Raw genomic sequence first — 26,598 nt, 5'->3', positions numbered from 1 at the left:
ACGGTAAATGTGTGGCAACTGAAAAATCCCTACCTTACCGGTGTAATGAATGAATCACATCATGGCATAACTGATGTCACACATGAACTGCCTGCCACTCATGCATCACTGCCAATAGCGGTTATGGCGATTCTCTTTTGTCCATTCCAGAAGCAACAAATGCTCCTCCGTAAACCACAACTTCTTTAAAGGTTTCCCATCTCCTAACTGCCCACCTCGCAAATAGAATCTATTTCGCGTCTCATTTCCAGTCGTAATTTCTTGTAATCGAATATTTCTCACGTCATGATGATAATCTCTGTCCTCCCCCTCCGAGTTTTAACGCGAAATAATCCCGAACCAAAAGAAAATCAAAAATATCCATAGGCTCCGTAATATTCCTGAGATATTTAAGCGAAGGTACTCCTTTTTCTTTGTACTGAAAAAAGGGAGACGACGTTCCCGAAAAAATATTAAAGACAGAAAAAAAAGAGATTTAATTACTTGATCATTCATATCTAATTAGATTTACTGTGATATCGTGTTAGACATGCTTGAAGCAATAACACGAGGTATTTTTTTGTTTTACGACGCCATAATTAACTGAAGAATATTATAACGTGATTTGGAAATCCCACGAGAGCCGTAGGATCATTAATTTCGATTAGCGTTATTAGATTATACGAAAATCCAATTTATTTGGATTCCAGAAAGTGTTAATCAAATGAATTATATAGAGGAAATTATTCCGGCACGTGTATTATTGTGTAAAGATAACTTAATTGCAATTCGGGCCGCAACTAGATACTTTGTCAGCCGGGACAAGCACGCATTTTGAAACAACCCCCCCCCCCCCAACCCCATGTAATGTAGAAGGAGCAGTTGAAGGGGTGAATGCAACGTTCTCTCCAGTTTATCACCCGAGGCTGAAGAAACACCTGCTTCCCCAACCCCATTTGCGGCCCTGATCGCAATATCTGTGAATGTTGAGTGAAAATTGATCAAGTTATGCCTAGGGTGATTATGTGTGTGTGTGTTTTCTCTATACAAATCTACAATTTTAGAACGATCGTCGTCAAATTTTGCATGTATATACCAAACGGGACTCGACATGAACGATAGGATACCTTAAAATTTTGTCAGAGCAGGGGAAATGCCCCAAATGGGCAAAAACTGTCGGGCAACAATGGTTTCAACAATCACTTTCGGAATGTTTACTTTGGTTACCGTGGTTCTTCACCAATGCGTTTCCTTTACAATGGTTTGTCATTTTTTTCAATCCTCTCGGTAATTGAAGAAAACCCGGGCAGCGCCGGGTATTATTGCCAGTGGCTCATAACTTTCGGGAAATTTCCGTGATTATGACCGTCTCGACGTTTGTTTTTTAAAGAAGTATTTACTCCCATATTTTCAACGAAAACTACTATTTGGGATTTTGAAATTATTGGAAATGAAGAAGTTACCGGAAAAAACGTGAATTTTTGAATAAAATTTAATATTTTGAGCGTGTTTTGTGAATGCATTTTATGTATGTATATATACAGGGTGTCCATAATTAAAAGATCCTATTTTAAAGTATCCTACAGGCGAAACCAGTCATCAGAAAATTGTGAAATTTTGTGGAGGACTTCATGAAGTGATGGAAATTCGTTTCAGGGAGAAAAAAAATTAGTAGCACATGTCGCCACCAGAGAACGCTTCCCTTTGAATACCTGTAGTAAACATGTAATGTATGTGATGCCACGCAACAGCTGTTATAAAACCTAGAAACATTCACTGAGATATTGTTTCTCAATGTGTTTGCTTCTCAAAATAACGATAAGTTTCGAGATCGCGCTTCCTTGGTCAAATTGCTTTACCAAAACAGCAATTTCGCAGTAACTGCTCTATGGAAATATCGGACTTGGAAGAGGATTCGGAAAGGTCCAATGAATGTTAAAAACCTTCAGAGTATGGTAACGAAATTTGAAACCACGGGATCGTAGGCTGTTCGTCCTAAAAGAGGAAGAAACCCCGTTTCTACAGACGCAGTACATTAGGTTTCGCTTCAGGTGCAAGAGGACAGAGCTTCAAATTCTCGTGGTAGGCGTATAGCACAGGCGTTGGATAGGCCGCGTTCAACCGGTCGACTCCGGTTCTCACTGCAGTTTCTAGCTCGCGTTGGGGTTGATTCAGAATGGCCTCGGAATATCCTCTAGACAGACGAAGCTCATTTTCACTTGGAGGGTGCAGTCATTACTCACAGATGCCGAATTTGGGAACCTGAAAATCCGCACACTATCTTAGAGGTTCCGTTGCTCTAAAAATCCAATGAGCTGCATCAGGAAACAACGGTACTTCATTGCTACAATGGCCCCTTCCGATAATTGGAAGGACCAGTGCATTCGGCTTCTCTCTCAGCAGGTCTCACAAGCTATCACCAAAACTGCAAAGGGACAAACTTGCAGCGGTCTTTGTCATTGCGGGGTAGGTGCAATAAAGAACGAACTGTACCAACGAAATACCGAAAAAAAATCGAAACAATCGTGAGCATTCCTCTGGGAAACTTCTGATGAATTGGTTACATGCAGCAGCATGTTGTGTGTGTGTTGCATGGCCTTAACATATTTATGATGTCAACTAACTATTCATGCCAACGAATTTTATTTTTCCTTGAAAATGGAAACTGGAATTTCTCATGCGTCACTCGACGCGAATGTAGAAGATGTTGTTGTATGTTCAAAGGCTACGCTACTGAACAAAAAAAAGTCATCAACATTGCATGTCTTCGGATATATATCAACAGCCGAATAATCGTCGAAACTCCCGTTCCCATCTCGATCCGCGATGACCCAGATGGCTTCTGAAGCCAATCTGTCTCTTGGTGATCCTTTGTACGATGAAAACCGTACCTCGTACAAGGCAGAAGGTGAATCATAAATAAATAATACAAACTCCATTCCACAATATCATCACCCCCAGTGAAGATTACTTTTCTCCACGATCGTCATATTTCCTTATATTTTATTCAAGAAGAATCCCGGACAAAACCTGGATTACTTTTTTCCTAGGTATTCAATTCCTTAGACTCGAATCCCCGGAAATACTTTTTCCCCCAGAATCCATTTGTACCAGATTCTTGGGGTTTAAAAGACCAATGCGTTACTCTTTTCCCCAAAAAATATTATTTTTCCACGAAAGAGAATACTTATGTACATTGGAGATAATACTTTTTTTTTCTCTCTCTCTCTCTCTCTCTCTCTTTCTGTTGATGGAAGTCATCAGGTGACTACTCATATTATGCTAATTGGATCCAATTTATTTTCCCATCATTTCTCTTCTTTTCCCATCTTTTTTTGGAGAAAATTGAATGTTCTTCAAAGAATATTTTCGAAAAATTTCTTCACATTTTTCCTGTGTGTGGAGGGTGATCCCAAAAGTCTGGAAATCTGTAAAATATTCCGGGAATTTTCAAGATAAGCGAAATATATGGAAAAATGTTTGAGAGAGAAATTTCTTTGGAAATGAAATTGAATTAAACCAAACTTTACTCTTGAGACATGTCGGGAGGTAAGAATAATATATATTTTCCAGCCAGTGTTTTGATTTAGGAAATCTGAAGAAAAGTATATTTCAAGGGAAATATTCCAAAGTAAATACATGCGCCTTTCTCTCAATATCTAGGGATTTAATAAATGCTACATATAATATGACCAATATGTTGTTTTTTTGATACGAGCTCGAATTTGTTCAAGTCAAAGACCGTGAGTTTATGGTATTGAATTCTCAGGTTTTCTCGTAATTACAGGGGAAACGTGCGAGATAACTCATGCGTTAGAGTATTGGAAAAATTCTGCTGATATTATGGTTAGCTGTGTAGTACAAATTGGTATTGAAAACCGAAACCCATATCTGATTCGGAGGGAGATGTGAAAGCCCCGCACATAAGTAAAAATTCAGCCGCATATAAGTCTGCGTACGAAATGAGAGAAGATCTTCGAAAATGCTCAGTTTCTTCAGAAAACTGAATCAAAGCTTTTGTGTTATGCCAGCCAAATCAATATATCGAAGTGAAAGCTTCTTGCGTGGGAAACTTAAAGTTTTTTTTTATGGAGCATGGAGAGAGCCCCATAGTTTTTTTACAGAATTGTCAATTCTCATTCACGTGAGATTCGGGAGGAAAGAAAAGCATTTGAAAGATGGTCTCATTTGATTTTTAGCTTATGTTTAGCTTCTTTAAAATTTTTTTAAATGTGTTTATAAGAGGTTCTGAAGAAAAGGCTTATTGTAGAAAAGCAAAGAGCAATAAAAAGAGATATAAAATAGATGAATGAAAGACAAAATCAATGAGGAGAATATAGAGACACAAATATAATAGTGTATGTATGAAAAAATAAGAGAGGATGAGTAAATGGAAAAGAAAAAATAGAAAAAGAGGAGGAATGAGTGAACGATGGAGATACGAATGGATGTTAAAAAATAAAGGTAGAGATTTAAGAGTGGATGAATGAAAAGGAAAGTGATAAAAAATGGGGAATAAAAGTAAAGGTAGATGTGAGAGTACATTAAAGAAAGAAAAATGTAAAAGAGGATAAATGTGATGAGTGAGAAAAAGGGAAAAAAAGTGGAAGAGGAAAAGAAGCCGAATGAGTGAAAGATAAAGATAGAGATAAGTGGATACATTGAAAAACAAACTTAGAGGTAAGAGTAGATGAATGAAAGAGATAAAAGAAGGAGAAAAATAAAGGGAAGAGGATGAATGGAAAAACGAATGCAAAGATAAGAATAGATGAGTGAAAGCGATGGATACAGTTAAATAAGAAAAAGAAGAGGAATTTGTGTGGATGGGAGATAGGAATAAAAATTGATGAGTATAGAAAAGATACACACATAATAATGGATGAGCGAAAGTGATGGAGCTAAGGGTAGACTAGTGAAAACAATAGAGATAAAATTGGATAGAAAACAAAGAGGCATAAAAAGAAGAGGAATGCATGAAGGATATATGGAGGAAAAAAACATGGTTGAAAGAAAAAGTTATGAGAGTGTCAAATCGTATCAAACTGATGGTTAGTAAAAAAATGTCAGAGTTAATAAGTAAAAGAGATAAGAGATGTTGAGTGAAAGACATAGTACATAAAATGTAAAGTCAGATAAAAAGAGAGAAATATTGATAATGAGAAATAAAATCTCAATTCATACATCAATATCTCCTCAAACTTTCTGTGTTCATAATCCGAAAAGTTGGACTTGAATATCTATATTCAGTTTAAAAATGTATACGTCATCAACTTTTGATATATGAGCCATAGAAGGAAATAACTTTCAATTAGACGAAATCTTGAATTGCAATCGTCACGTGCAAATACATCGAGTAATACCAGTTATTTTGTATGACCTCTTACTCTGACCAAAATCATCTTATGTTGTGACAAAAGCATATTTTCCCGAAACGTAGAGAAAACGGTCATTTATATAATGATGAAAGTAAAAAGCAATTCACGCGGTGTTTTAGATTTTCAGATACATATTCAGACACCAGACATCATTAAGAGTGTGTCACTATGGAGCTCCATTTCGGAAACTTCCAAAAAAGTAACTGTGAAGTTATCCATTAATATCCTTTCCACTATCTAATGACTCTAAGCATAAAAGAGGGACATTATAATCCTTTGGTGCAGAGAAATCCATAATCCCAAAGACCATTGTCTGAAAAAAGAGAGAGAAGATTGTTTGGTTCCGTAACTGCTTTTGACAAGGGTTCGAGAATTTTCTTCCTTGTGTATACATATATATTTCCAACCCGTTTTTATTTTTTCCCGGGAATCGCTAAACTCTGGAAAAGTGATTAATGACACCCGGAAAGCGTTAAACTGTTGTGGAAGTAGAGAACGTATCGCTCAATCCGATCAATGTCCAATTTACGACTTGAAAGTGACACTTGTGTGGGTTTTCGGAGAGGGCTGGTAGCGGTTCCGGATGCGTGAATTGCCATCAATAAAAGAATTTATTATCAAAGCTCTTTTTTTTTGCGGAAGGAAAATACCTCGAAGCTTCGATTAAATTAATGAGAGAAGTGCATTAATATTGCAGACATATTTCAGGGACACGTTGTTTTTATTAGTAGGAACAAGTATTTCGAAAATCGAACAGAAAAGAGGTTATTGAATTGAACGTTATTTTGTTTCTGCTCTTTCTCGGTACGTTTCAGTTGATATTTATTTCTACTTATCTCTCTGAATTTCATTTCGACGTTCAACTTGATTAGATTCTGTTTTCTTTCCTTCCTGTTTTTCTTTTCTTCAGTGCTTTTCTTGTTTCCTTCCGTTTTAGTTAGCTTTTCTTTCCACGTCTTGCTTTCCTTTAGTTGCTTTCTTCCCGTTTTGATTTTCTGTCCATTACTTCCTGGGCTTGTTTTACTTTACCTTTCTTCCTATTTTCTTTCATTTAGTTTCTTTCTTCTTCCTGTCCTATATATTTTTTTCTTTTTTTTAGTTTCCTTTTTATCCCTTTCTTGTTTATCTTTCTTTACTTCTTCGTGTAAAGGCACAGAGTAATAATAATATTTAGTCTATGGTGTAAGGTTTTTCGTTTCTTTTCTTTTTCTCTTCGTACTTCCTGTCTTGTTTTTTTTATTCTTTGCTGTTTGTTCTTGCATTTATTTCTTCTCCATGTCCCTATCTCCTGTATTTTAGTTTTTCTTCTACTTGTCCCGCTGTTCTTTCCTTTAGTTTTTCTTTCCTTCTTTCTGTTTTGTTTTTTTTCTCTTCGATATCTTTTCTTTCTTTCAGTTTCTTTTCACCCTGTCTCGTTTTCCTTTTGGTTTTCTTTCATCCCCCAGTCTTGTTTTTCTTGCCTTCATTTTTTATTCTTTTTTTTCTCTTTTTCTTTATCTTCTACCCCTTTCCAACTTTATTTCGCTTAATTTGATATCCCTCTTCCTATTTTGCTAATTTCACTTTTTATTCTCTTTCCTCTTCTCGTTCTGTTTTTCTTCCCTTCCGTTTCATTCTTCCTTTCTTGTCATCTTTTTCTTTCTTCACTTTGTTTTCTTGTTTCTCCCTCACCCATCCTTCAGTTTCCTTTTTTTCCCCGTTTTTGCATCTCTTAATATAATTCTGTTTTTCTATCCTCGGTGATTTCTTCATATTTTTCTCTTTTCTTTTGTTTTTCCATCTTATTTTCCCGTCCTTTTTTTTTTCTCTTTTCTAACTTTTTCTCTTATCTTCCTATTTTTGTTTTTATCGTCTCCCCGTTTCCACCCCCTTTACCTTTTCGTATTTCATCATAATAAATTTCCATCAGCTTTTCACTCTATGTTCTTCCCATTCTGTCTTCATTCCTCTTGAATTTTACATCCACACATCTAGTTTTATTCTCTATCGCCCCTCTTCTACATTTGTGTAGTTTTCTTCCTTTTGCCTTTGCCTCTTTTGCTTGTGTGTGTGCTGGCACTTTTTGCAAAAACACATCTTTTATGAAAATGAATATTTCTGAGTAAATTGAAAATAATAGTCCACCTGCACTGCACACCTACGTTGTAACTCGAACTCGTTGTTTAATTGATGTATGTGAGTGATAATATAAATTTCTATTATTTTACATGCGACACATAATATAAATTTACTTTTTTCTATTCTAAATATATATTTACTAAAATGTCTAGAAGATGTATTTCTTGAACTGTAAAGTTTCTTTGTTCGGAGACATTTCACTTGTCATGCCTCTATTCTCTCTGTACAGTGTTTTCCGTCTTGCTTTATTGATGTGTTTAGTACCTGGAGATTGCCCAAATCTTGATCATAATGTCTTTATTTCCCTTTTCTTGGTTTTATTCGTGATTTATTTAATGCTTATCTGAAGAAGAACGGAAAAAGCAGTAGCGGTGTTGTAAGAATTTAATTTAAAGAAAAGCATGCCTTTTTCGATCTGTGGGAGGCATCCAGATTCACGGTGTACGGGAACGTCCATTACTTTCGAAAACGACCTAGCGGAGAAAATGATCTTGATGGTACCTGCAAAACTTTTGATTCTGAGAAATTGAATTTTCTGGATGTTATGCTGAAACTGATATTTGGAAAGAAAAGTGATTTGTCTCCTCCGGGAATCGAACCAGAATCCCCTTGCACACCGGGCAAGTGCGCTAACCAATATTTCAGGCCGAAAAAATACCATCTCTTCATACTGTCGATTTTTAAAGGTACGAAAATCACTGCATTTCGTGTCATTAAATGCATCACCTGTAACAACTCGGTAGTAATTCTTCCTATGCGGTCTGTTTCAAGACCGCATCAGTGGACGTTTTGCACGTCATGGCTTCGAAAATATCCCACTGGGAAAAAAGCCTCGTTGACGAACAGTGCTTCTTGTCAACATCGAGTGACATTCCTAGTCCTCAGCTGCGTCTGACACAAATTTTGTTTGTTATGGTTGATCTCTTTCTCCTCCTCACAGTTTTGCAGTTCAATTTTGAAACCCCCAGAAAAATGCTGTGTCTGTACGGCCATTGTGAATATGAAATGCCGTTGTATTACACACGTAATTCAAAACGTTACTTGAGTTACAATTGTTAAACATTTATTTTAAAATCAGACAATCATTTTGTTTTAAATTCTTTCTCCTTTTCATGACTGACTTGCGAAAACAATCGAACGAATAATTTCTGTATAGAAGGGTGCTTTTTTCTCGCAAGTGCAAACGGGTCACCTTCTGATGGCCCATAATTTCCGTGCCCAAAAAATTATTAAAATTTTGAAGTTCAGTGCTCTTTAAGCGAAAAATTTCGACCAATACGTATAGCCGGTGAATAATTTTAGATACATAATTGAACATTACACCGTTTCTATATACTGGTTTTTATTTCTGTGTTGGCCGTCTGCAGCTGAGCAAATTATTTTCCCCATTAATTTTTCTCGGCGGTCTATAAATTCCTTCTCATATTTATTAATGTTTTTGCTTATTTTTCTCCTATTTATTTATTACTTTATTTGTTTAATTTTTTGCTGTCCTCAAATTATTTCTTCTATTTATTATATATATATATATATATATTTGCTATTTTGCTGATTATTTTTCCCATTTATTTACTTTTTTTTTGCCGGTCCCCAAATTATCTCTCCCATTTCTGCCGAACCGTGAAATTGTTCAATTTCTTTCACAGACTCGCAGTTGCAAAAATGTTGAAGAACACTGTGATGAATTCTATTTTGAATCTATCTATCCACCGCCGCTGTGGTGGTCGAGTGGTTATAGTGACGGACTCGCGATGCGAGGATCCGGGTTCGAACCCCATAGTGGTGGTCGGCTGAAGTTGGTTTTTGCTGTGGTTCCCAACTTCAAGGCGCAAATGCGAGCCGATCTCCCCGTTAAAAAGTCTCGCCACAGAGAGCAACAGTCCTACAACGATAAATCATTCAATCATAACACTTCACTCATAGTTTGAAAAACTGGTGGCAGATGGCAGCAGCACTACACATAACAAGCATTACAGAGAAACACAAAAAACTTCACGTCAGGTTTCACTGCACGCACATTCCCGCATGTACCGATTCGTTGGAGGTTCCGTGGGTGTGGGCGGAGTGCATGTGTGGTGTAGCAGTAGTAGGTAGGGCCTCCAAAAAATGGCTGGGGGATCCATGATGTTCTTAAGTCAGCCACCTCGTCGGGCAATTTGCCTGTTGTGGCGTTGTATTTGTATTTTGGAAGCATTTGTACAAGATTCTTTGATTACAATACTCCATGACAACTCCTCAAAAAAGGCTAAGACGGGCCAAAAATTTATTGTTTTCTAAGGGCCTAAACTTATGAGAAACGTGCCCGGCTCTGTAGACCCTTCCGTAAAAATCTACGTACGACTTGATTAAGAAGTAAAAGTTTGTTTAAAAAAGTAGAGGAATTCTATCCCCTTTGTGTGCGATAGGTGCAGTCGCACCTGGCCAATACCTTCTAGAGCAGATGCTGTAGACCAGTGATTCCCAACGTGGGCGTTAACGCCCCCTGGGGGGCGGTAGAAGCTACGGGTATGACGTAGGATTCTATGGGTTAGATTGCGTTGGGGTGCGATGGGAGAAAAAAATTTCTGAAGAAGGGGGTGATGGGACAAAAAAGGTTGGGTAACTATGCTCTAGAGTCTAGACGGTATTGACCTGGCCCCACGGTTTCGGGGGTTTCATTTACAGTAATTAGAAGCGAAAAAACGTTACGTATATCAAATAGTGCGCGCGCGTAGTAAACAAGGTGTCTGAGCTTCAATTGATTTGATTCTGGGATTTTCATGAATTCTGTAATTATTTCTCTCATTAATTCCAAGTTTTGATGAATTCTGTAATTATTTCTCTCATTAATTCCAAGTTTTGATGAATTCTGGGATTTTTTATCTCATTGTTTCCATCAAAAAAAATATATTCTGGGATTTCTCTCTCATCAATTCTGAATTTCCATCAATATTCCTGGATGTTTTTTTTCCTCATCAATCCTGAATTTTCATTAATTCTTGGATTTCTCTTTCTCATTAACTTTGAATATTTATCTATTTGGATTTTTTTTGATGAGTAGATATTTTTTTCAGTATTCCCATACACATTCTGCTATAATTCATGAATCTTTGTGGATTCCTTTCCCCTACAAAATATATAAAACCGGAGCTACGGAGACCCGAAATTATTTTCGCATCGGGTCCCGCGTCTGATAAGGACGGACCTGATTGTACCAGTAAATAAAACCGGGAAAAGTGAAATAAAATAAGAGGATGCGCATAAAAAAAGGGGTAGATGGATAAAAAATATGATATGAATCATAACCTAGGCAAGTAAGTATCCACCGCAAAAAAACTTGTTTACGATAACTTCCGATGCTTCACATCCAATTACCACACTATTTCCAGTGAACCACGAAAATAGTAATAACAATAATGAGATATATAGAAACCATTGTTGCCTGGCATCGCCATAACCAGAAATAAAAACGGTATTATAAGTCAGCCGAATGAACAATTTTTGGTACCCATCTCCCTGGAAATTCCTCTGAACAGAATAAAAACACAAAACAACCTTCGTTCATCCAGTTTCTTTCTCTGGTAATTGTCCCGTTTTTTTTTTCCGGGTGACCATTACCCTGTAAAAAATAAATGAAAGAAAATAGGAGAGTTTGCTTTTTTATGGGGCATTCCACACATAAAACCGATAGCAGTTTATTCAGTGATTACAAGGCCGATTAACTGCGTTTTCCGACTGAATCAACTTTGTTATGTGATTGGGATTTTTTTTTTTTGTATTTGTTCTCATTCCCGCTGCCGTTTCTTGATTCTCACTTTCGTTATTCTGTCGTTGGCTATACCGTGTTTAACGGAAGAGTTTGTATAGTGTATGATGCAGAGAAATTGCCAAATTTTTACATAAATTATTTTTTAACATTACATTTTTACCGGCGATACAAACTTTATCTAAAATATTAAAATTGTACTAACGGTGGAGTTGATGTGAAATCATCGTTTAAATGTTAATATTTTTTCCGATGCAAAAAGTGATTTAAAACTCCTGAAAATACCCTGAAATTTAGATCAGGATTCGAAAATCGATTAAATTCATAAATCCGAAATTGATGAAGCTTCAGAATTAACGAATTGATGGAAATTTAGAATTTATTGAAAACGCGCGTTGCTGCGCTCTCAGAAGAAAGGAAATGAAGAAAAAAGGGGTGGTGGTGGTGGGGGAACTGCCAGAAATTTTCGCGGGAGTGTACTCAACAACTTCCCAAGTTATTTCATGGCGATCGGATGAATGGTGTAGTAATGCATAAAGTACAAACACAGACATACATTCGTTTTATATATATATATAGATAAAAACGATTTCAGGTATGATGGAAATTCAGAATTTATGAAAGAATAGATGAAAATTCAGATTTCCAGAATTGATTAAAATTCAGGATTTTTGAAGATCATGAAATTATTGTTACCGTAAATGCGGGGGGGGGGGATCTCCCAAAACGAGGAGTCCGGTGCGACCGCAACTGTAGCAAACCCCCTAAGGGCGATTCTGGTGGAAATGTGTGTTAAACGGCGTGGTTTTTTTTTTCCCAACACAACAGGTTTTTCGCGCCGCGTGATGAGTGAGGATGGGGGGATTGGTTGCAAAAACCTGAAACACCTGAAATTAGAGTTTTTAAACGAATCACGCTGCGCAAAAGTTCTGCTCTTAATCTTTTGCGGTTCTATGTTGAATCCCCCCTGGACATGTATGAATCGCAAAAGATTATTACCGTTCTATTTATCAATAGACACCAAGATCAAGGTTAATTTCAAAGTGATCTCACCCCCGTTTGGATCAAGAAAAGCAATCGTAAAAAAACTTGGCCTGTCTCTAAAAGTCTCTTGAAGCATTCTGGCAGTTTCTGCTCCTGAATAATTATATTTCTGGTCATAAAATGCGATTTCATTAAGGGGTACAATGAAGGCGGTCTTGCATCCAAAACGGAAAAATAAAGCGACGTTAGATTTATCTCGAATAAATCCAACGTCTATCCCTGATGCAATTTTGGTTTTTATTCGCAAGTTGTACTTCCAAAGATATAGCGTAAAATTATTTCGCTACGTAAATGGGCAGCAACTGGTTTCCAAACCTAAAGGTTGGTTTAGATCAGCGGTTCTCAACCGGTGGACTCGAGGAAAATAAAATGAATCAGTAAATTTGATAGATAAGTAAATAAGAGATACCTACAAGGTTCTGCCACAAAAAATTAAGTACAAAAAATGGCTCCTTGAGTCAAATAGAGCTCCGCCATAGAAATTATATACTGAAAAAGGCTCCGCAAGTCAAAAAAGGTTGAGAACCGCTGGTTTAGATTAACTGGGGTCGATGGATATGTCTCAACATCTACACGAAGACAATTCACGTGTTATACATACTTCTTGAGATATGAGCGTCTAAGGTTTCGAACCATGGTCCCCTGGGCAAGTGTGGCTCTCGGAGCTTTTTGCCGTGAGTATTTGTTAGAATCTGAACTCAACAAGGGCTGTTTTCGAATCTAATTCCGTAGATTTTACGTATCGTATCATTGGCGCAGTGACTTGCAACTTAAGTAAATTCTGTCCATGAAGGAACTTACGAAAATTTTACCATCGGCAATGCGTTCGGACATTCTTCCGTTGGCTGCTGTTTAGGACGCCAATGAGAGAAACACAAAGTAACACTTCTTTTTCTTTATGGGTAACACAATTTGCTACAACCTACTTTCTACTCCATTTACTCCCCTCTTTTGAGCAAAGTTTAACTGTAACAACCTTATTCTCTCTCTCCTGTTTTCTTTTGCATTATTCCACCTATTCTTGTTCCAGTTGGAAATCTAGACGATGAATTTTTTTTTTTCTTCATCTTTCTGGCTGACGCAGCAGCAGCACCAGAGCGGTGTTACCACGAGCGCAACTCCATCAGCTCTTACTTTTAAGTTCCTTGGCATTGGTTCAAAATAACCATTTCTTCTCTCTTTCTTTCTTCTGAGATGAGGTGGGAATTCGCAGCTCTTTTCTTCTCTCTCTAGTGAAGATGATGGTCGTGATGCTTTGAGACGTTGGCGGAGAGATGGTGTGTCCCGTTTTGATTTCAAAATCCCCTCCTTGCGACAGAAAGTATGCGGTCAATGCCAGGAATCGTACTCGGAGCTGCTTCTGCTCCCACTGATTTAATTGGTTGATGGTACTTTTTTTCCCCCCCATTCTTCTAGTTGTCGCCCTTGTTCTCGAAAAGCTGACATTGCAAGGATTCACTTAACAGTTGAGATTCGGAACGTACTTAACAAACTGTATATCTAGAGCTCGGCATTCCAAGACCTTTGCAAGCGTAGTTTGGATGAATAGGAATTTCATTCAGAGTTTGAAATTAAGATTGCGAAATGGAGTCAGTGTTGCGGCTCAGGTATGGTACGAGCCCAAAAGGCCCTGAAAGTTAGACTAGACAGTCGGGATAGGAATATGAGACCATTATATAACCAAAATTGCATTTCTGGAATGACAACGTTTCGCGTGGAGAATGCTTGAGGCGTGTCTGCGCGTGTGTGGACGAGTATCTAGGTAAATTATCATAGAACAATTTACTAATGTTTCACTCATTCAAAGGCGGTGAATTGCGTCTGGATGCGTCAGTAGTTGCAGTTTAGAAGTGGGTTTATCTAAAGATGTGCGTACGTTTATGTGTTATATAATTCTTCGAATTTGCAGCAGTTGATTTGATGTAAACAATTCGACAACTCAACCATTGAGTGGATGTAATGTTGAAACATTTTTTTTTTAATTTTGTGGGTCGCTGGGTTGAGATTCGCTGTTGAAAAACCAAACTCACATTCTTAACTTAAACTCACGAAACCAGAGGAAAAGTATTCTACCTTACTAACGTTGTGCAATATCGGGTCCTCAGCGAAATTTGTTTGTTCATTTCCCTGAATTTTTCTGGAGAAACAAAAAAAAATTCCCTGACTTTTTTCTGACCCTCACACAAGATGGATCGATGAGATCAGCAAAGTAGCTGCAGTCAACTGGATGGCTAAAGCATCAGACAGAGTAAAATGGAAAAAATTATAGGAGACCTTCATACAGTAATTCGACATACAGTATTCATACAAAATTATAATTGTTCATACAGTATTCCAATACAATTCTCCATGAAATGGTCGAAATTTCTCGAAATCTTCCGAACCCATCGGTTAAAAAACTCTGATGTAAGCGGCACCGAGCCACGTAGCCCCGAAAGCTGACTAAAGTGAACGGACGCTGAACGAGTGCAGGGAAGAGAGTCCCGAGCGCTAATACTATGGATCTAATCCTTTAAAATGTCACTAAAAGCTCAAGTTCGAGTGCCGAGAAGAAAAGGGATCGTTTCCATGGGAGCCCACGCGAGAGCCGACCTTCTTAATGAATGATAGGGTAATCATGAATATTGGAATAGCTCTCCTACGAAATGAAATTCGTCTTAATTCTCCTTCCGTCTTAAGTCCACACACGAATATCTTGCACAATACGATCCATCATCGAAGGGGGTGATGGAGCCATTAATAATTGCATTTAATACTGGCGGGCAAAGTTCTTGGAGGAGAAGGAACACATTTTTCCTCGGCCTAACAACAAATCATCCTCGAGAATAGAAAATTATTCATTTAATATATATATATATATTTTTTTCCCCCTGGCGTTCGGGGATGAAATAAGAATTTTCCCTCCAGGAAAATCCCCGGGATCGATTTTCGCCGTCACTATTTTCCTGGGAGAGAAAACATGCATGTGCTGGGGGTTTTATAACGAGATTATCCACGTCAGCAGGAAAAACAGAGAGAGATCTCGCTTTTATTTTGATATAAAATTGTGTTTTTGTTTCGTTACGTTAGATGGCAGGGACCCCTTTATCTTTTTGAATTTCCACTGATGGCATCAACGGTCAAAGCGTCCCGTTTTTTTTTTTTTGTGCTGTTCGGGAATGGGAAAAAAATACGGGAATTTCTTGTTTGATGTTTAAATTAAGATATTTATCCCACGGAGGCTCAATTTTAAGCGAAGGAATAGGGAATCTGCGGAAGTGGAAGTCTCATATGCCCGCCTTTCCAAGTGCAAATCGACGAGAATACCTTCGCGTGGAGGCTGTGGCAGGTTAACTTGTGGGCCAACGAGGTCCGGGCCTCGAATAAAACACGAAGACCTTAATCATGAATTTATCTATTTCACATATATTATGAATTTTCATTGATTCATTTATTTCATTGATTCTTATTTATTTCATTGATTCTTATTTATTTCATTCCTACATTAATTCTGGAATTCTTTCTTTCATTAATTCTGGAATTATTTCTTTCATTAATTCTGGAATTATTTCTTTTATAAATTCTGGAATTATTTCTTTTATAAATTCTGGAATTCTTTCTTTCATCAATTCTGGAATTATTTCGTTCGTTTATTTCCACAATTATTTTTTATTCATTCAAAAATTTTGAAATTATTTCCTTAAATAATTACGAATTTTCATTAATTCTGGAATTATTGCTTATCTTTCTGAATTTAATTTCAATTCTGCGATCATTTCCTGTTATTCCGCGAACTTCATTTCAATTCTGGTATTATTACCTTCATTCAGAATTTCCACTGATTAAAAAAAAAACTATTATTTTTCACTAATTCTCAAATAATCACCTTCATTAATTCTGACTTCATCGATTTCTGCTCAATGCATGTATATTCTGGGTAATTTCAGGGCGTCAAAAGCGTTATAACCCTATCGGCGATCGGCTCCTGCCTTGTTCAGAAAAAACGTTCATCCCTGAATTATTTTTAGAGGGTGCCCACAGTCACGTGCTACGAAATAATGTGGGTGCTTGAACATCCACGGCACTTCCGACTCCAATGCCGCTGGGTCATAGGAAGTCTCCGAGACACGTTACTGTCTTCTATTATAAGTTAATGATCCAAAAGACGCGAGAATATTACAATCATAGATCAACATTATTAGTACGTGAAATTTCGAGCTGACATGAATCAACACGTCCGCATTTCCACCCGAAAACATCACCATTGTAAAAACAAATACGCCACCAAAAAAGAAAGGTAAAATTAATTCGTAGACGGAGCAGTCTACAAATCGATATTACCTCATGGCAACACTCATTAATTATGCAAATATTCACTGTATCCGTCATGAGGAACGTAACTGTAATATTTTACCTCGACATGTAAAAATCGATCGTCAATAGAAATCTCATTAATGAAAAAAATGAGGAAAAACCTCCAATATATAAAAACCAACGCTAATGTTTTTTTAATGGACGCGAAACATGGAAAAAGATACGATAAAAAAATCATAAAAAGAAAAGATAATTTCTTGAGATAATAAATATGGCGGTCATTAATCTCTTTTAGAAGTCTTCAGTTTGGATGGGAATTATGGAACCTAATTATTCTAAAATCCGGTTTCAGAAAATTTCTCCCGGAAAGACCACTTTCAGGAAATTATATGCCAACATCGCTCCTATGAAAACACTCCTGGAATAATCCTATAAAGCACACCCAATCCTAAATTGATTCCTTATGCCTTAGTACGGGTATGTGTGTGGATTCTTTAATTAAGTCTGTGTTGGCCATACAAAAATATCCTCCACTATGTAGATTCTTGGATTGACGTTTTGAAACAGGGAGGTTCTTAAAGGTAAACTTAATAGGTTTAAGTTTGAGAGATTAACGAAATGAACCGTATCCCGATAGCGCACTCCGAAAAATGGCAGATGACGCTTTTTTGGGAAGTGGGCAATTGGGGAGATTGATGAAACGAATCATAACCGGATAACGCCCGCCCCTCCCCCCACAAAAAATTTTATAAGGCATTGTTTGCGAATTGGGCAGTTTCGGAGATAAACGAAACTAGATATCCCGATAAGGAGATGTTTAAGTACACTCATGTCCATAAATTAAGGATAATGCCAGCTCCGGCAAATAAAGAAAACAGAAACAAAACAAACGTTACTTATTCATAAAACCCATTTCCATTTAGTAAACAAAAGATAAAGAGCAAAAACGATGGTGTATGTATGATGCCATTCATAAAAACTACGATTTTTGCTCCCTGGAGCAATTGTAAAAAATATCTCCTTTACAAAAACTTACTATTACATGGTTGGTATGATGGTTAATACATTGTATGTCTCCCATGCGATGAAATACAGTCCGTACAACGCCTAGGCATGCTGAGTATCAAATTATGGATCTGATCTTGGGGAAAGATCACTCCACTCAGCAAGCAATGCTCTCCGAAGTTCCGGTACACATGTAGGAGGTGGTTAACGGGCTGCAACTCGTCGGCCAAGCATGTCCCATACATGCTCTATCGGATTCAAGTCAGGTGAGGATGCTGGCCATTCCATACGGGTTATATCCTCAGATTCAAGGCATTCATTTACGATGTTTGCTCGGTGAGGACGGGCGTTGCCATCCATAAACACAAATTCTGCGCCCATGGCACCCCTAAACAAACGTACATGTTGTTCCAAAATAATGTCCCGTTAAATTTGGGCTTTCGTGGTTCCGGTTTGAACATGCAGATCTGTTCTGGAACCCAGTATAATTCCACCCCAAACGAGCAATGCTGCACCACCGTAACGGTGTCGTTCAATGATGTTGTCTTGGTGGTAACGGGTACCTGGCGTTCTCCATATGAAAGTCCGACGTGAATCAGACAGCAAGCTAAACCTGGACTCGTCGGAAAACATCACACAAGCCCACTGTGACGATGTTCACATTGCATGTTTTCTACTCCAGGCTAATCGCTGCCGACAGTGAGTTGCCGTGAGCGGAACACATCTGACAGGCCTGCGAGCATATAGACCAATATCTCCCAAACGTCTGTACAAGGTTTCCTTTGAAACTGTGGTACCCGTGGCTGCAGATAGCTGACGAGACCGGTCGGATGCTGTGCTCCGTCTGCTTCTTTTGGCAGTTACTGCCAAATACCGGTCTTCATTCGGCGTTGTAACTCGGTTCGTGACCTGTACTGTAACGTCTACTGACATTTCCGTTATCTTGGAATCGTTTCCAAAGCCTAGAGATGACACTTTGGGAAATTCCAAGTTCCTCGGATACTTCCACCTAGGTAAGCCCACATTCCAGGCGGCCGATAATTCTACCACGTAAAAAATCATCCACATGTGTCATAACTATTCGCTTATGGCACTGAGCTCCTTACAGAACTCTTGTGAACAATTTTACTTCTTTGCCACCATTCCTTATATACCCCCCTCTTACACTCTCGTCATTGTGACGTACATCGGCATCACCTGGTGGCTTCCTGAAATTTGCATATCATTCTTGCAGACGTGTGTGATAATTCTACAGGTGAAATTTTTACTTTAGATTTCGATTTCCGTGTGATGCTGAATTATCCTTAATTTATGGATATGAGTGTATTACGTCAACAAATTTTTAGCCATTTTTGACACCCCCCCCCCCCACTGTCAGCAAAACTCTGACAACCCTGTCAGAAAAAGTAAAAATTTCACCTGTAGAATTATCACACACATCTGCAAGAATGATATGCAAATTTCAGGAAGCCACCAGATGATGCCGATAGTACGTCACAATGACCAGAGTGTAAGAGGGGGGTATATAAGGAATGGTGGCAAAGAAGTAAAATTGTTCACAAGAGTTCTGTAAGGCGCTCAGTGCCATAAGCGAATAGTTATGACACAGAGTACGCATGTGGATGATTTTTTGTGGAATGTGGGCGTACTCAGATGGAAATATCCGAGGAACTTGGAATTGCCCAAAGTGTCATCTCTAGGCTTTGGCAACGATTCCAAGGTAACGGAAATGTCAGTAGACGTTACAGTACAGGTCGCCCCCGAGTTACAACGCCGAAAGAAGGCCGGTATTTGGCAGTAACTGCCAAAAGAAGCAGACGGAGCACAGCATCCGACCTGTCTCGTCAGCTACCTGCAGCCACGGGTATCACAGTTTCAAGGCAAACCGTGTACAGACGTTTGGGAGATATTGGTCTATATGCTCGCAGGCTTGTCAGATGTGTTCCGCTCACGGCAACTCACTGTCGGCAGCGATTAGCCTGGAGTAGAAAACATGCAATGTGAACATCGTCACAGTGGGCTTGTGTGATGTTTTCCGACGAGTCCAGGTTTAGCTTTCAGTGTGATTCACGTCGGACTTTCATATGGAGAACGCCAGGTACCCGTTACCAGCAAGACAACATCATTGAACGACACCGTTACGGTGGTGCAGCATTGCTCGTTTGGGGTGGAATTATACTGGGTTCCAGAACAGATCTGCATGGTCAAACCGGAACCACGACAGCCCAAATTTAACGGGACTTTATTCTGGAACAACATGTACGTTTGTTTAGGGGTGCCATGGGCGCAGAATTTGTGTTTATGGATGACAACGCCCGTCCTCACCGAGCAAACATCGTAAACGAATGCCTTGAATCTGAGGATATAACCCGTATGGAATGGCCAGCATTCTCACTCCGATAGAGCATGTGTGGGACATGCTTGGCCGACGAGTTGCAGCCCGTCAACCACCTCCTACATGTGTACCGGAACTTCGGAGAGCATTTCTTTCTGAGTGGAGTGATCTTCCCCAAGATCAGATCGATAATTGATACTCAGCATGCCTAGGCGTTGTACGGACTGTATTTCATCGCATGGGAGACATACAATGTATTAACCATCATACCAACCATGTAATAGTAAGTTTTTTGTAAAGAAGATATTTTTTTACAATTGCTCCAGGGAGCAAAAATCGTAGTTTTTATGAATGGTATGATACATACACCATCGTTTTTGTTCTTTATCTTTTGTTTAATAAATGGACTTTATGAATAAGTAACGTTTGTTTTGTTTCTGAACCTTTATTTGCCGGAGCTGGCATTATCCTTAATTTATGGACATGAGTATAATCCGTATATCGAAGAAAATTTAAATATTTTCGAATTTTTTCCGAAAAAGGGACGATAAGGAATCTAAAATATAAATTTAAAACAACAACACACATAAAATAAAACTATAATATTCAGAATTTAATGAATTATATATGTATTTTGTATTAGCTTTGCACGGTTGTAAATTTAAAAATTATTTTTCTCACTTTTTCGAAAAAAAATATGTTAATATAATGCTTATTTATTCATGTTTACCACACACTGGAAATATTTTCCACCATTTTTTTTATGGGTTGTCGAAATCGCTCTTTCGCGTAACTTTAACTAAAACATTTTCTATAATTTTTCTCGGATCGCTACGTAGCTATTGCTTTCTTTGAAGCGTAAAGTATGAAACATAATATGAATTTTTCCATTTTCTTTCTCATTAAACACGGGAGTTTAAATTCACGGAGGGCATAAATTTCATGTCATGTTTTTTAATATCGAAGTAAAACCGTATAACGTGATCAAAATTATTTTGAAATATTTTTTATAGGAATATTAGGCAGGAAAAAAATGATCTGCTTAAAAGAGTTAACTGGAGTAGTATAGGGAACGCTATACCATAATTTGATTGTTTTCAGATGCTAGATGGCAGACATATTAAAGTCTGGGGGAAAAATATTTTAATCTGACACCATCCAGAGGCATATAAAACAATCAAATTAAAGTATATCGCTACCTATCTATCTTCTATATACACTGCTGGTCACCGTAAATGCAACACCCTGAAGGAAGCATGCAAATAATATGAAATTTACAACATGCATTAGCGGAGGTGAGATATGCGAATGATTAGAATTTCAGCGCAGACGCACATCACGCGTGCCTGTGGCGCCACTTCAAAGCGCTATTTAAGGCTTGGAGATTTCGACGATTTGAAGTACGGAAATTGTGTTTTTCTTGTGGTTTTTTCAAAAAAACGATCAATTATGCCTCGTAGAAAACAGCGATCATCTTTTGATCAAGTATCCGAGTTCGACAGAGGAAGGATAGTGGCCTACCGAGATTTCAGGGAAATCGGTAGTCGTGTTGGACGAAACCAAACAACTGTAATGCGGATATGTGATCGTTGGATGCAGGAGGGTATGATGGACCGACGTGTTCGATCGCATCCACCTCAGTGCACCACTTCACGTGATGACAGGCGTATGGCAGTGACGGATCGCTCAGCCACATCACGAACCATAGCACAGCACATTCAGTCTGTACCGCATCATCCAGTGTTTGCGCGTACCATTCGACGCCGTTTACAGCAGAGTGGTCTGTCCGCAAGACGTCCATTGCTTCGTCTACCCTTGACGCAGAACCACAGACGTCTCCGCCGCCAATGGTGCGATGAAAGAAGGATGTGGACGGCACAATGGAATGAAATTGTCTTTACTGACGAGTCACGCTTCTGTCTGCAACACCACGATGGTCGGATTCGAGTCTGGAGACACGGTGGAGAGAGGATGCTGAACAGCTGCGTTATGCACCGCCACACTGGTCCTGCACCGGGTATTATGGTATGGGGCGGTATTGGATATCACTCTCGCACTCCTCTAGTACGCATTGCCGGTACTTTAAAAAGCCAGCGCTACATCTCCGAGGTGTTGGAGCCAGTTGTCCTTCCTTACCTTCAGGGCTTGCCCACAGCCATATTTCAACAGGATAATGCGCGACCACGCGTGGCACGCATTGTCCAAAGGTTCTTCGTCAATCGCCAGATTGAATTGCTTCACTGACCAGCTCGCTCTCCGGATCTTTCGCCGATAGAAAACATGTGGTCCATGGTTGCTCAACGATTGACCCAGATTACATCCCCAGCTGCCACACCAGATCAACTTTGGCAACGCGTGGAAGCTGTTTGGTCTGCTGTACCCCAAGAACACATCCAAAGTCTCTTTGAATCAATGCCGAGGCGTGTGGCAGCGGTGATCTCCAACAATGGCGGCTACTCTGGCTACTGATTTTGGCAGGAACCACACTTCACAGAAGTCTATAAATTTAATCATTTGATGCTTGGTCAACATGTTATCTACAAAATAAATATTGTTGCGATATCTCTTGTCTTTCTTGGTGTTGTAATTTGGGTGGCCAGCAGTGTATATAAAATTGATTTTCTGTCTGTGTGTGTGTGTGTGTGTGTGTTCTCTATACAAATATACAATTTTAAATCGATCGTCGCCAAATTTTGCATATACACCAAATGGGACCCGACTTGAACGATAGGCTACTTTAAAATTTCGTCAGAGCAGGGCAAATGCCCCAAATGGGCAAAAAACTGTCGGGCAACAATGGTTTTTGGTCCTCAACAATCACTTTCCGAACGTTTACTTTGGTTAACCGTGGTTTCCTAGCAATGCGTTTAAGACGTGTATGTGCCTTTACAATGGTTTGTCATTTCTTCAACGCTGTACGTATATGTATAATAGTTTATTCCATTATAATGGTTTGTTACTTTTTAAATCCTCCCAGTAATGAGGCTTTTCGAATAGACGCCATCATCAGCATCACTTTGAGGGTAAGGCAAAGGATGATCCCCATAGAAATCAGTGTTAAAATTGCCGATTTTACTGTAGAAGTGGGATTTGCCGCCACATCAATAATTTTAAAAATTGTATTGAATTCTCGATTTTTGAAATATTGAGTTCGCTTAGAGATATACGAAGCCCAGGAGATTAAATAGGAAGTAATTAGCCCCGGACCTACTTTTGCGTTGGATATCCAGGCAATAACATGGATTTCAACTTTTTATTTATATCTTCTCAAGCATGAAAATTAATGTCTCCTCTTATTGTCTTTTAATATTTAACTGCTTAAATTCATACAGTTTAGGATGTTTTAAAATTAATTATGCGCCTGTAAAGTACATCGAAGAAATTCCACAGCTTTAATTAAGCATTTTTTGAAGCAGAAACAGACAGATGGATAACTTGAAGTTCAAGAGGGGGAGGGAATACCTAGCGCCCCTTAAAAAAAGGAAAAAAAATATATTTTTACATTTCCATGTTTCTTTAAATCTAGATTTGTTCATTTCATGAGTCGCGCAGGAAGTCGCCATGTATTGGTTAACGTGGACACGGTTTGTAAGTCCCTCAAAGAATAGGAAAAACCTCATTGAAGAAAACCCGGGCAGCGCCGGGTATTATAGCTAGTACCTCCTCTCTATTTGGTATCTCTAATTTGGTATTAAAATTTGGGAAATTTTCCAGGAACTCTGGTGGCAGGTTTGACAGTTCTTTGCGGATGCCGCACGGAACACGAGACGATGAAGCTATCCATTGGCTACAACATGGTCGCCGCCTTGATGCAGCTGATCACGGCGCCTCTGATCGTCGGATGGATATGGAGCGTTTACTGGGGGATCACTTTCGTCAACCTCAGCCGTAAGTTTTACCCTGCCTCCATCATCTCGTATCTGTCATAGTTCTAACGTTAATTTTTGGATGATGTATTTAAAATCTCAATTTTAATTTTCACAGTGAAGAAAGCTCTGCAAGAACCGCAGACGAGCAGCGCCGCGGTGTGAGAGAGACAGATATTGAATCCTTGGACGGGGAATGTGACTCAAAGAAAAAAAACACTCACGCAACAGCCCACATCTCATCAAGTGTCATTATACTTGTCTGTATTTCCCCCCCCCCCTTTATCTTCAGTTCTGCAGCCAAATGATCCTCAATATATTTGCACGATGATTGGCACTCACTAATAGGTCGCAAGTCACTCTGCTTACTCCTAGCTCTGCCTCAAGCTATACCGAACCTGCACAAATACTAAATAAAAACACTACATGAAGGAAATAACACGGTGCGCACGCAACACGTTTTGGACTTCATATGTACGTCTTTGGTGTCTTTCCATCGACGTTCATGATATGCTGCTCCGTTACGCGAGAAGACTTGACCAGCATACTCACACACACAAGCGCTAAAGTGCCAAAATAAATGACCGATAAGCGGAATTGGTTGAAACAAGCACAAGATACTACTGCCAATGTTGGCTCAAATCAAGAGAGAGATAGCTTCTTGATTGAACCCTCTGATGGTCATCACGGTTTCCTCGGGGGGAAAACTCGCCAAATTCGTGATTTGGCCATTGGTCATGCTTCGAGGGAAAGCAAAATCTCCGAATTTGTGATTTGGATATCTTTCTGGAAGAAAATTGTCAATTCGTGGTTTTGTAAGAAAATCGCCCAAATGATTTGGCATGTAATTCCTCAAGAAAAATATCGCCAGATTTTTTAAGATTACTGAGAAAATCGACAAATTTGTGATTTGGCCATTATTGAGAGAGGAAAAAAGAATGTATCAAAAATTAATGATTTTTGGTCAGTTGTGTTCTTGACGAATGAACCGGATACAAAATTTGACTCCTACCTGGTTTCTGCCATGAAAATGGCAACGCTTCGGTGTCTGTTAATAAACCAGAAAATCCCGGTGAGAAAGAATGTGAAGACGATATGTCACGAAAAAAAAATGATGAATGAATCGTCAAGTATTATTTGCGCATGCGCATCTTGGGTTGGGATTTCGACCAATTATTGTTCTCATGTCAGTTTCGTTGCTTTCCTTGGACCGTTTTTCTAATCCACGGAAATTTTTTTAGAGTATTAGATTATTTTCAATCATAGATTATATACTTCACTATAGGCCACCCTATTGGCCCGTTTGTTAAGTGCGGTAGAACGGCGAACGTGCCGCGGAACCGCCGTAAAACGTTTTATTCAGGTCAGGTCAGATTATATACTTCAATTTGGCATAAAAAAGAACCAATTTTTCTTCACTGTTGAGAAGAAAACTTTCAAAATTTCACCAACAATTTTTTATTCTAAGATTGAGTTATCCAATCACGTGATTTGAGATTGTGAGCAACAAAAAGAAACTTGTTTAGCGATAGAAAAAATCGCCAAAAAAAGTATTTTTAGTTGAGAGGTTTAAAGGGATTAAGGGAGGTTTACAGATCATGTGAAGACATGGTGAACATTCTATTTGGATAACTCACTATCCATCTATGCAAAGTCGAAAAATAAGCATATTTGATATGTGATAACCCCCATGTAGAAGTCGCATGTTCCTATTGTACTAACGTAATATCAAAAGCAGATATCATTTACGAATTTCAAGCCCATCCTTTTAACGAACACTTTTTCGCTCAATACCCGCAACGTATGTCTCGGGCACAAAACCACCTGCAAGGACCAGTACTTCTAAAAATACGTTACAAAACGCCTTATCCGTAAACTTATGCGTAATATACACCAGGGGTGTGCACAACCTCCGGCTGGCGGAAAGTGTTCCGGTAGAAAACTGTCAATACACTTGCAACAGAATATCTGACCACATTTCCTCCATAAAAAATACGGGGAAATTTGGATCCAATGTGGCATCGTCAATTATCGCTGAAAAAAGTTGCCCAATGGAGCAAAAAATAGACAAAAGTGAGCGAAATTGCCAGTTATCACACAGATCATTGTTAAAATCGCCAATAACGGGAAATGAAGCACTAATGCAAATCGAAGAATTTTAAAATATACAGGGTGTTTCAAGAAGAATCACCCGATTTCACATAATTTTGATAAAGCGTCTGTCTTTCAAAAAAGCAACACATAATTCCGAACTGAATTTTCTCGAGGGATACGGTATCAGAACTTGCCAAGATTTCCCTCGTTAATTATGGAAGGAACACGCCTCCTATTTCGTCAGCTTGCATAGGCTTTATTAACCTCAGTCGAAACAGAATTTCAACACTCTGCAACAGATGGCGCCCCAATTCGCACCCAAAGACCACTCGGACTCGGCAAATACAAAGGCGAACTCTCCGGATGACCAGACCTAAACATCAACCCTCCACAAAGCCGCTTGAAAGTTAATAAAGACTCTTAATGCAGCTTTGCCCCTCCACGACTCATTTATGTGGTTTCTGACCACGAGGTCCTGATGACGGAACGCGTCGACCAATTAAAATTTTATTTGTCTTAAAAACGTGTTAATTTTTGTATAAATTAAAACCAGGCAAAGTTCTAATTCTTGTTATAATTTTTTTATAGACGATACCGCACAGTTTCCTACCCGCTAGCCGTAAAAAATATAACAAATCCGGCCCTCGGACTGAAAAGGTTTGTGCACCCCTGATATAGAGGGGTGTTCACTCTCACCGTTAACCCTATAGCTGATTCCTAACTCGTAAGCCTTATAAAAGAAAC

At 38.7% G+C, this 26,598-nt stretch overlaps 1 protein-coding gene across 1 annotated transcript in view; it reads left to right on the top strand.

Annotated features, from left to right (window-relative positions):
- Nucleotides 1-26,371, top strand: part of LOC149079877 (protein stum homolog) — a 73,326-nt gene extending 46,955 nt beyond the window's left edge. The window contains exons 2-3 of the mRNA XM_089240383.1: nucleotides 23,609-23,782; nucleotides 23,879-26,371. Coding sequence (XP_089096509.1) covers nucleotides 23,609-23,782; nucleotides 23,879-23,925 — 221 coding nt within the window. The 3' untranslated portion in view covers nucleotides 23,926-26,371. The remainder of the gene's footprint in view (nucleotides 1-23,608; nucleotides 23,783-23,878) is intronic.
- Nucleotides 26,372-26,598: the final 227 nt, after the last annotated feature.

This window comes from Pholcus phalangioides, unplaced genomic scaffold (assembly GCF_987345545.1).
Source record: "Pholcus phalangioides strain wild (caught in Gottingen) unplaced genomic scaffold, Ppha-v1.0 ptg000012l_1, whole genome shotgun sequence".
Lineage (NCBI taxonomy): Eukaryota > Metazoa > Arthropoda > Arachnida > Araneae > Pholcidae > Pholcus > Pholcus phalangioides.
This window is presented reverse-complemented; position numbering and strand designations above follow the sequence as displayed.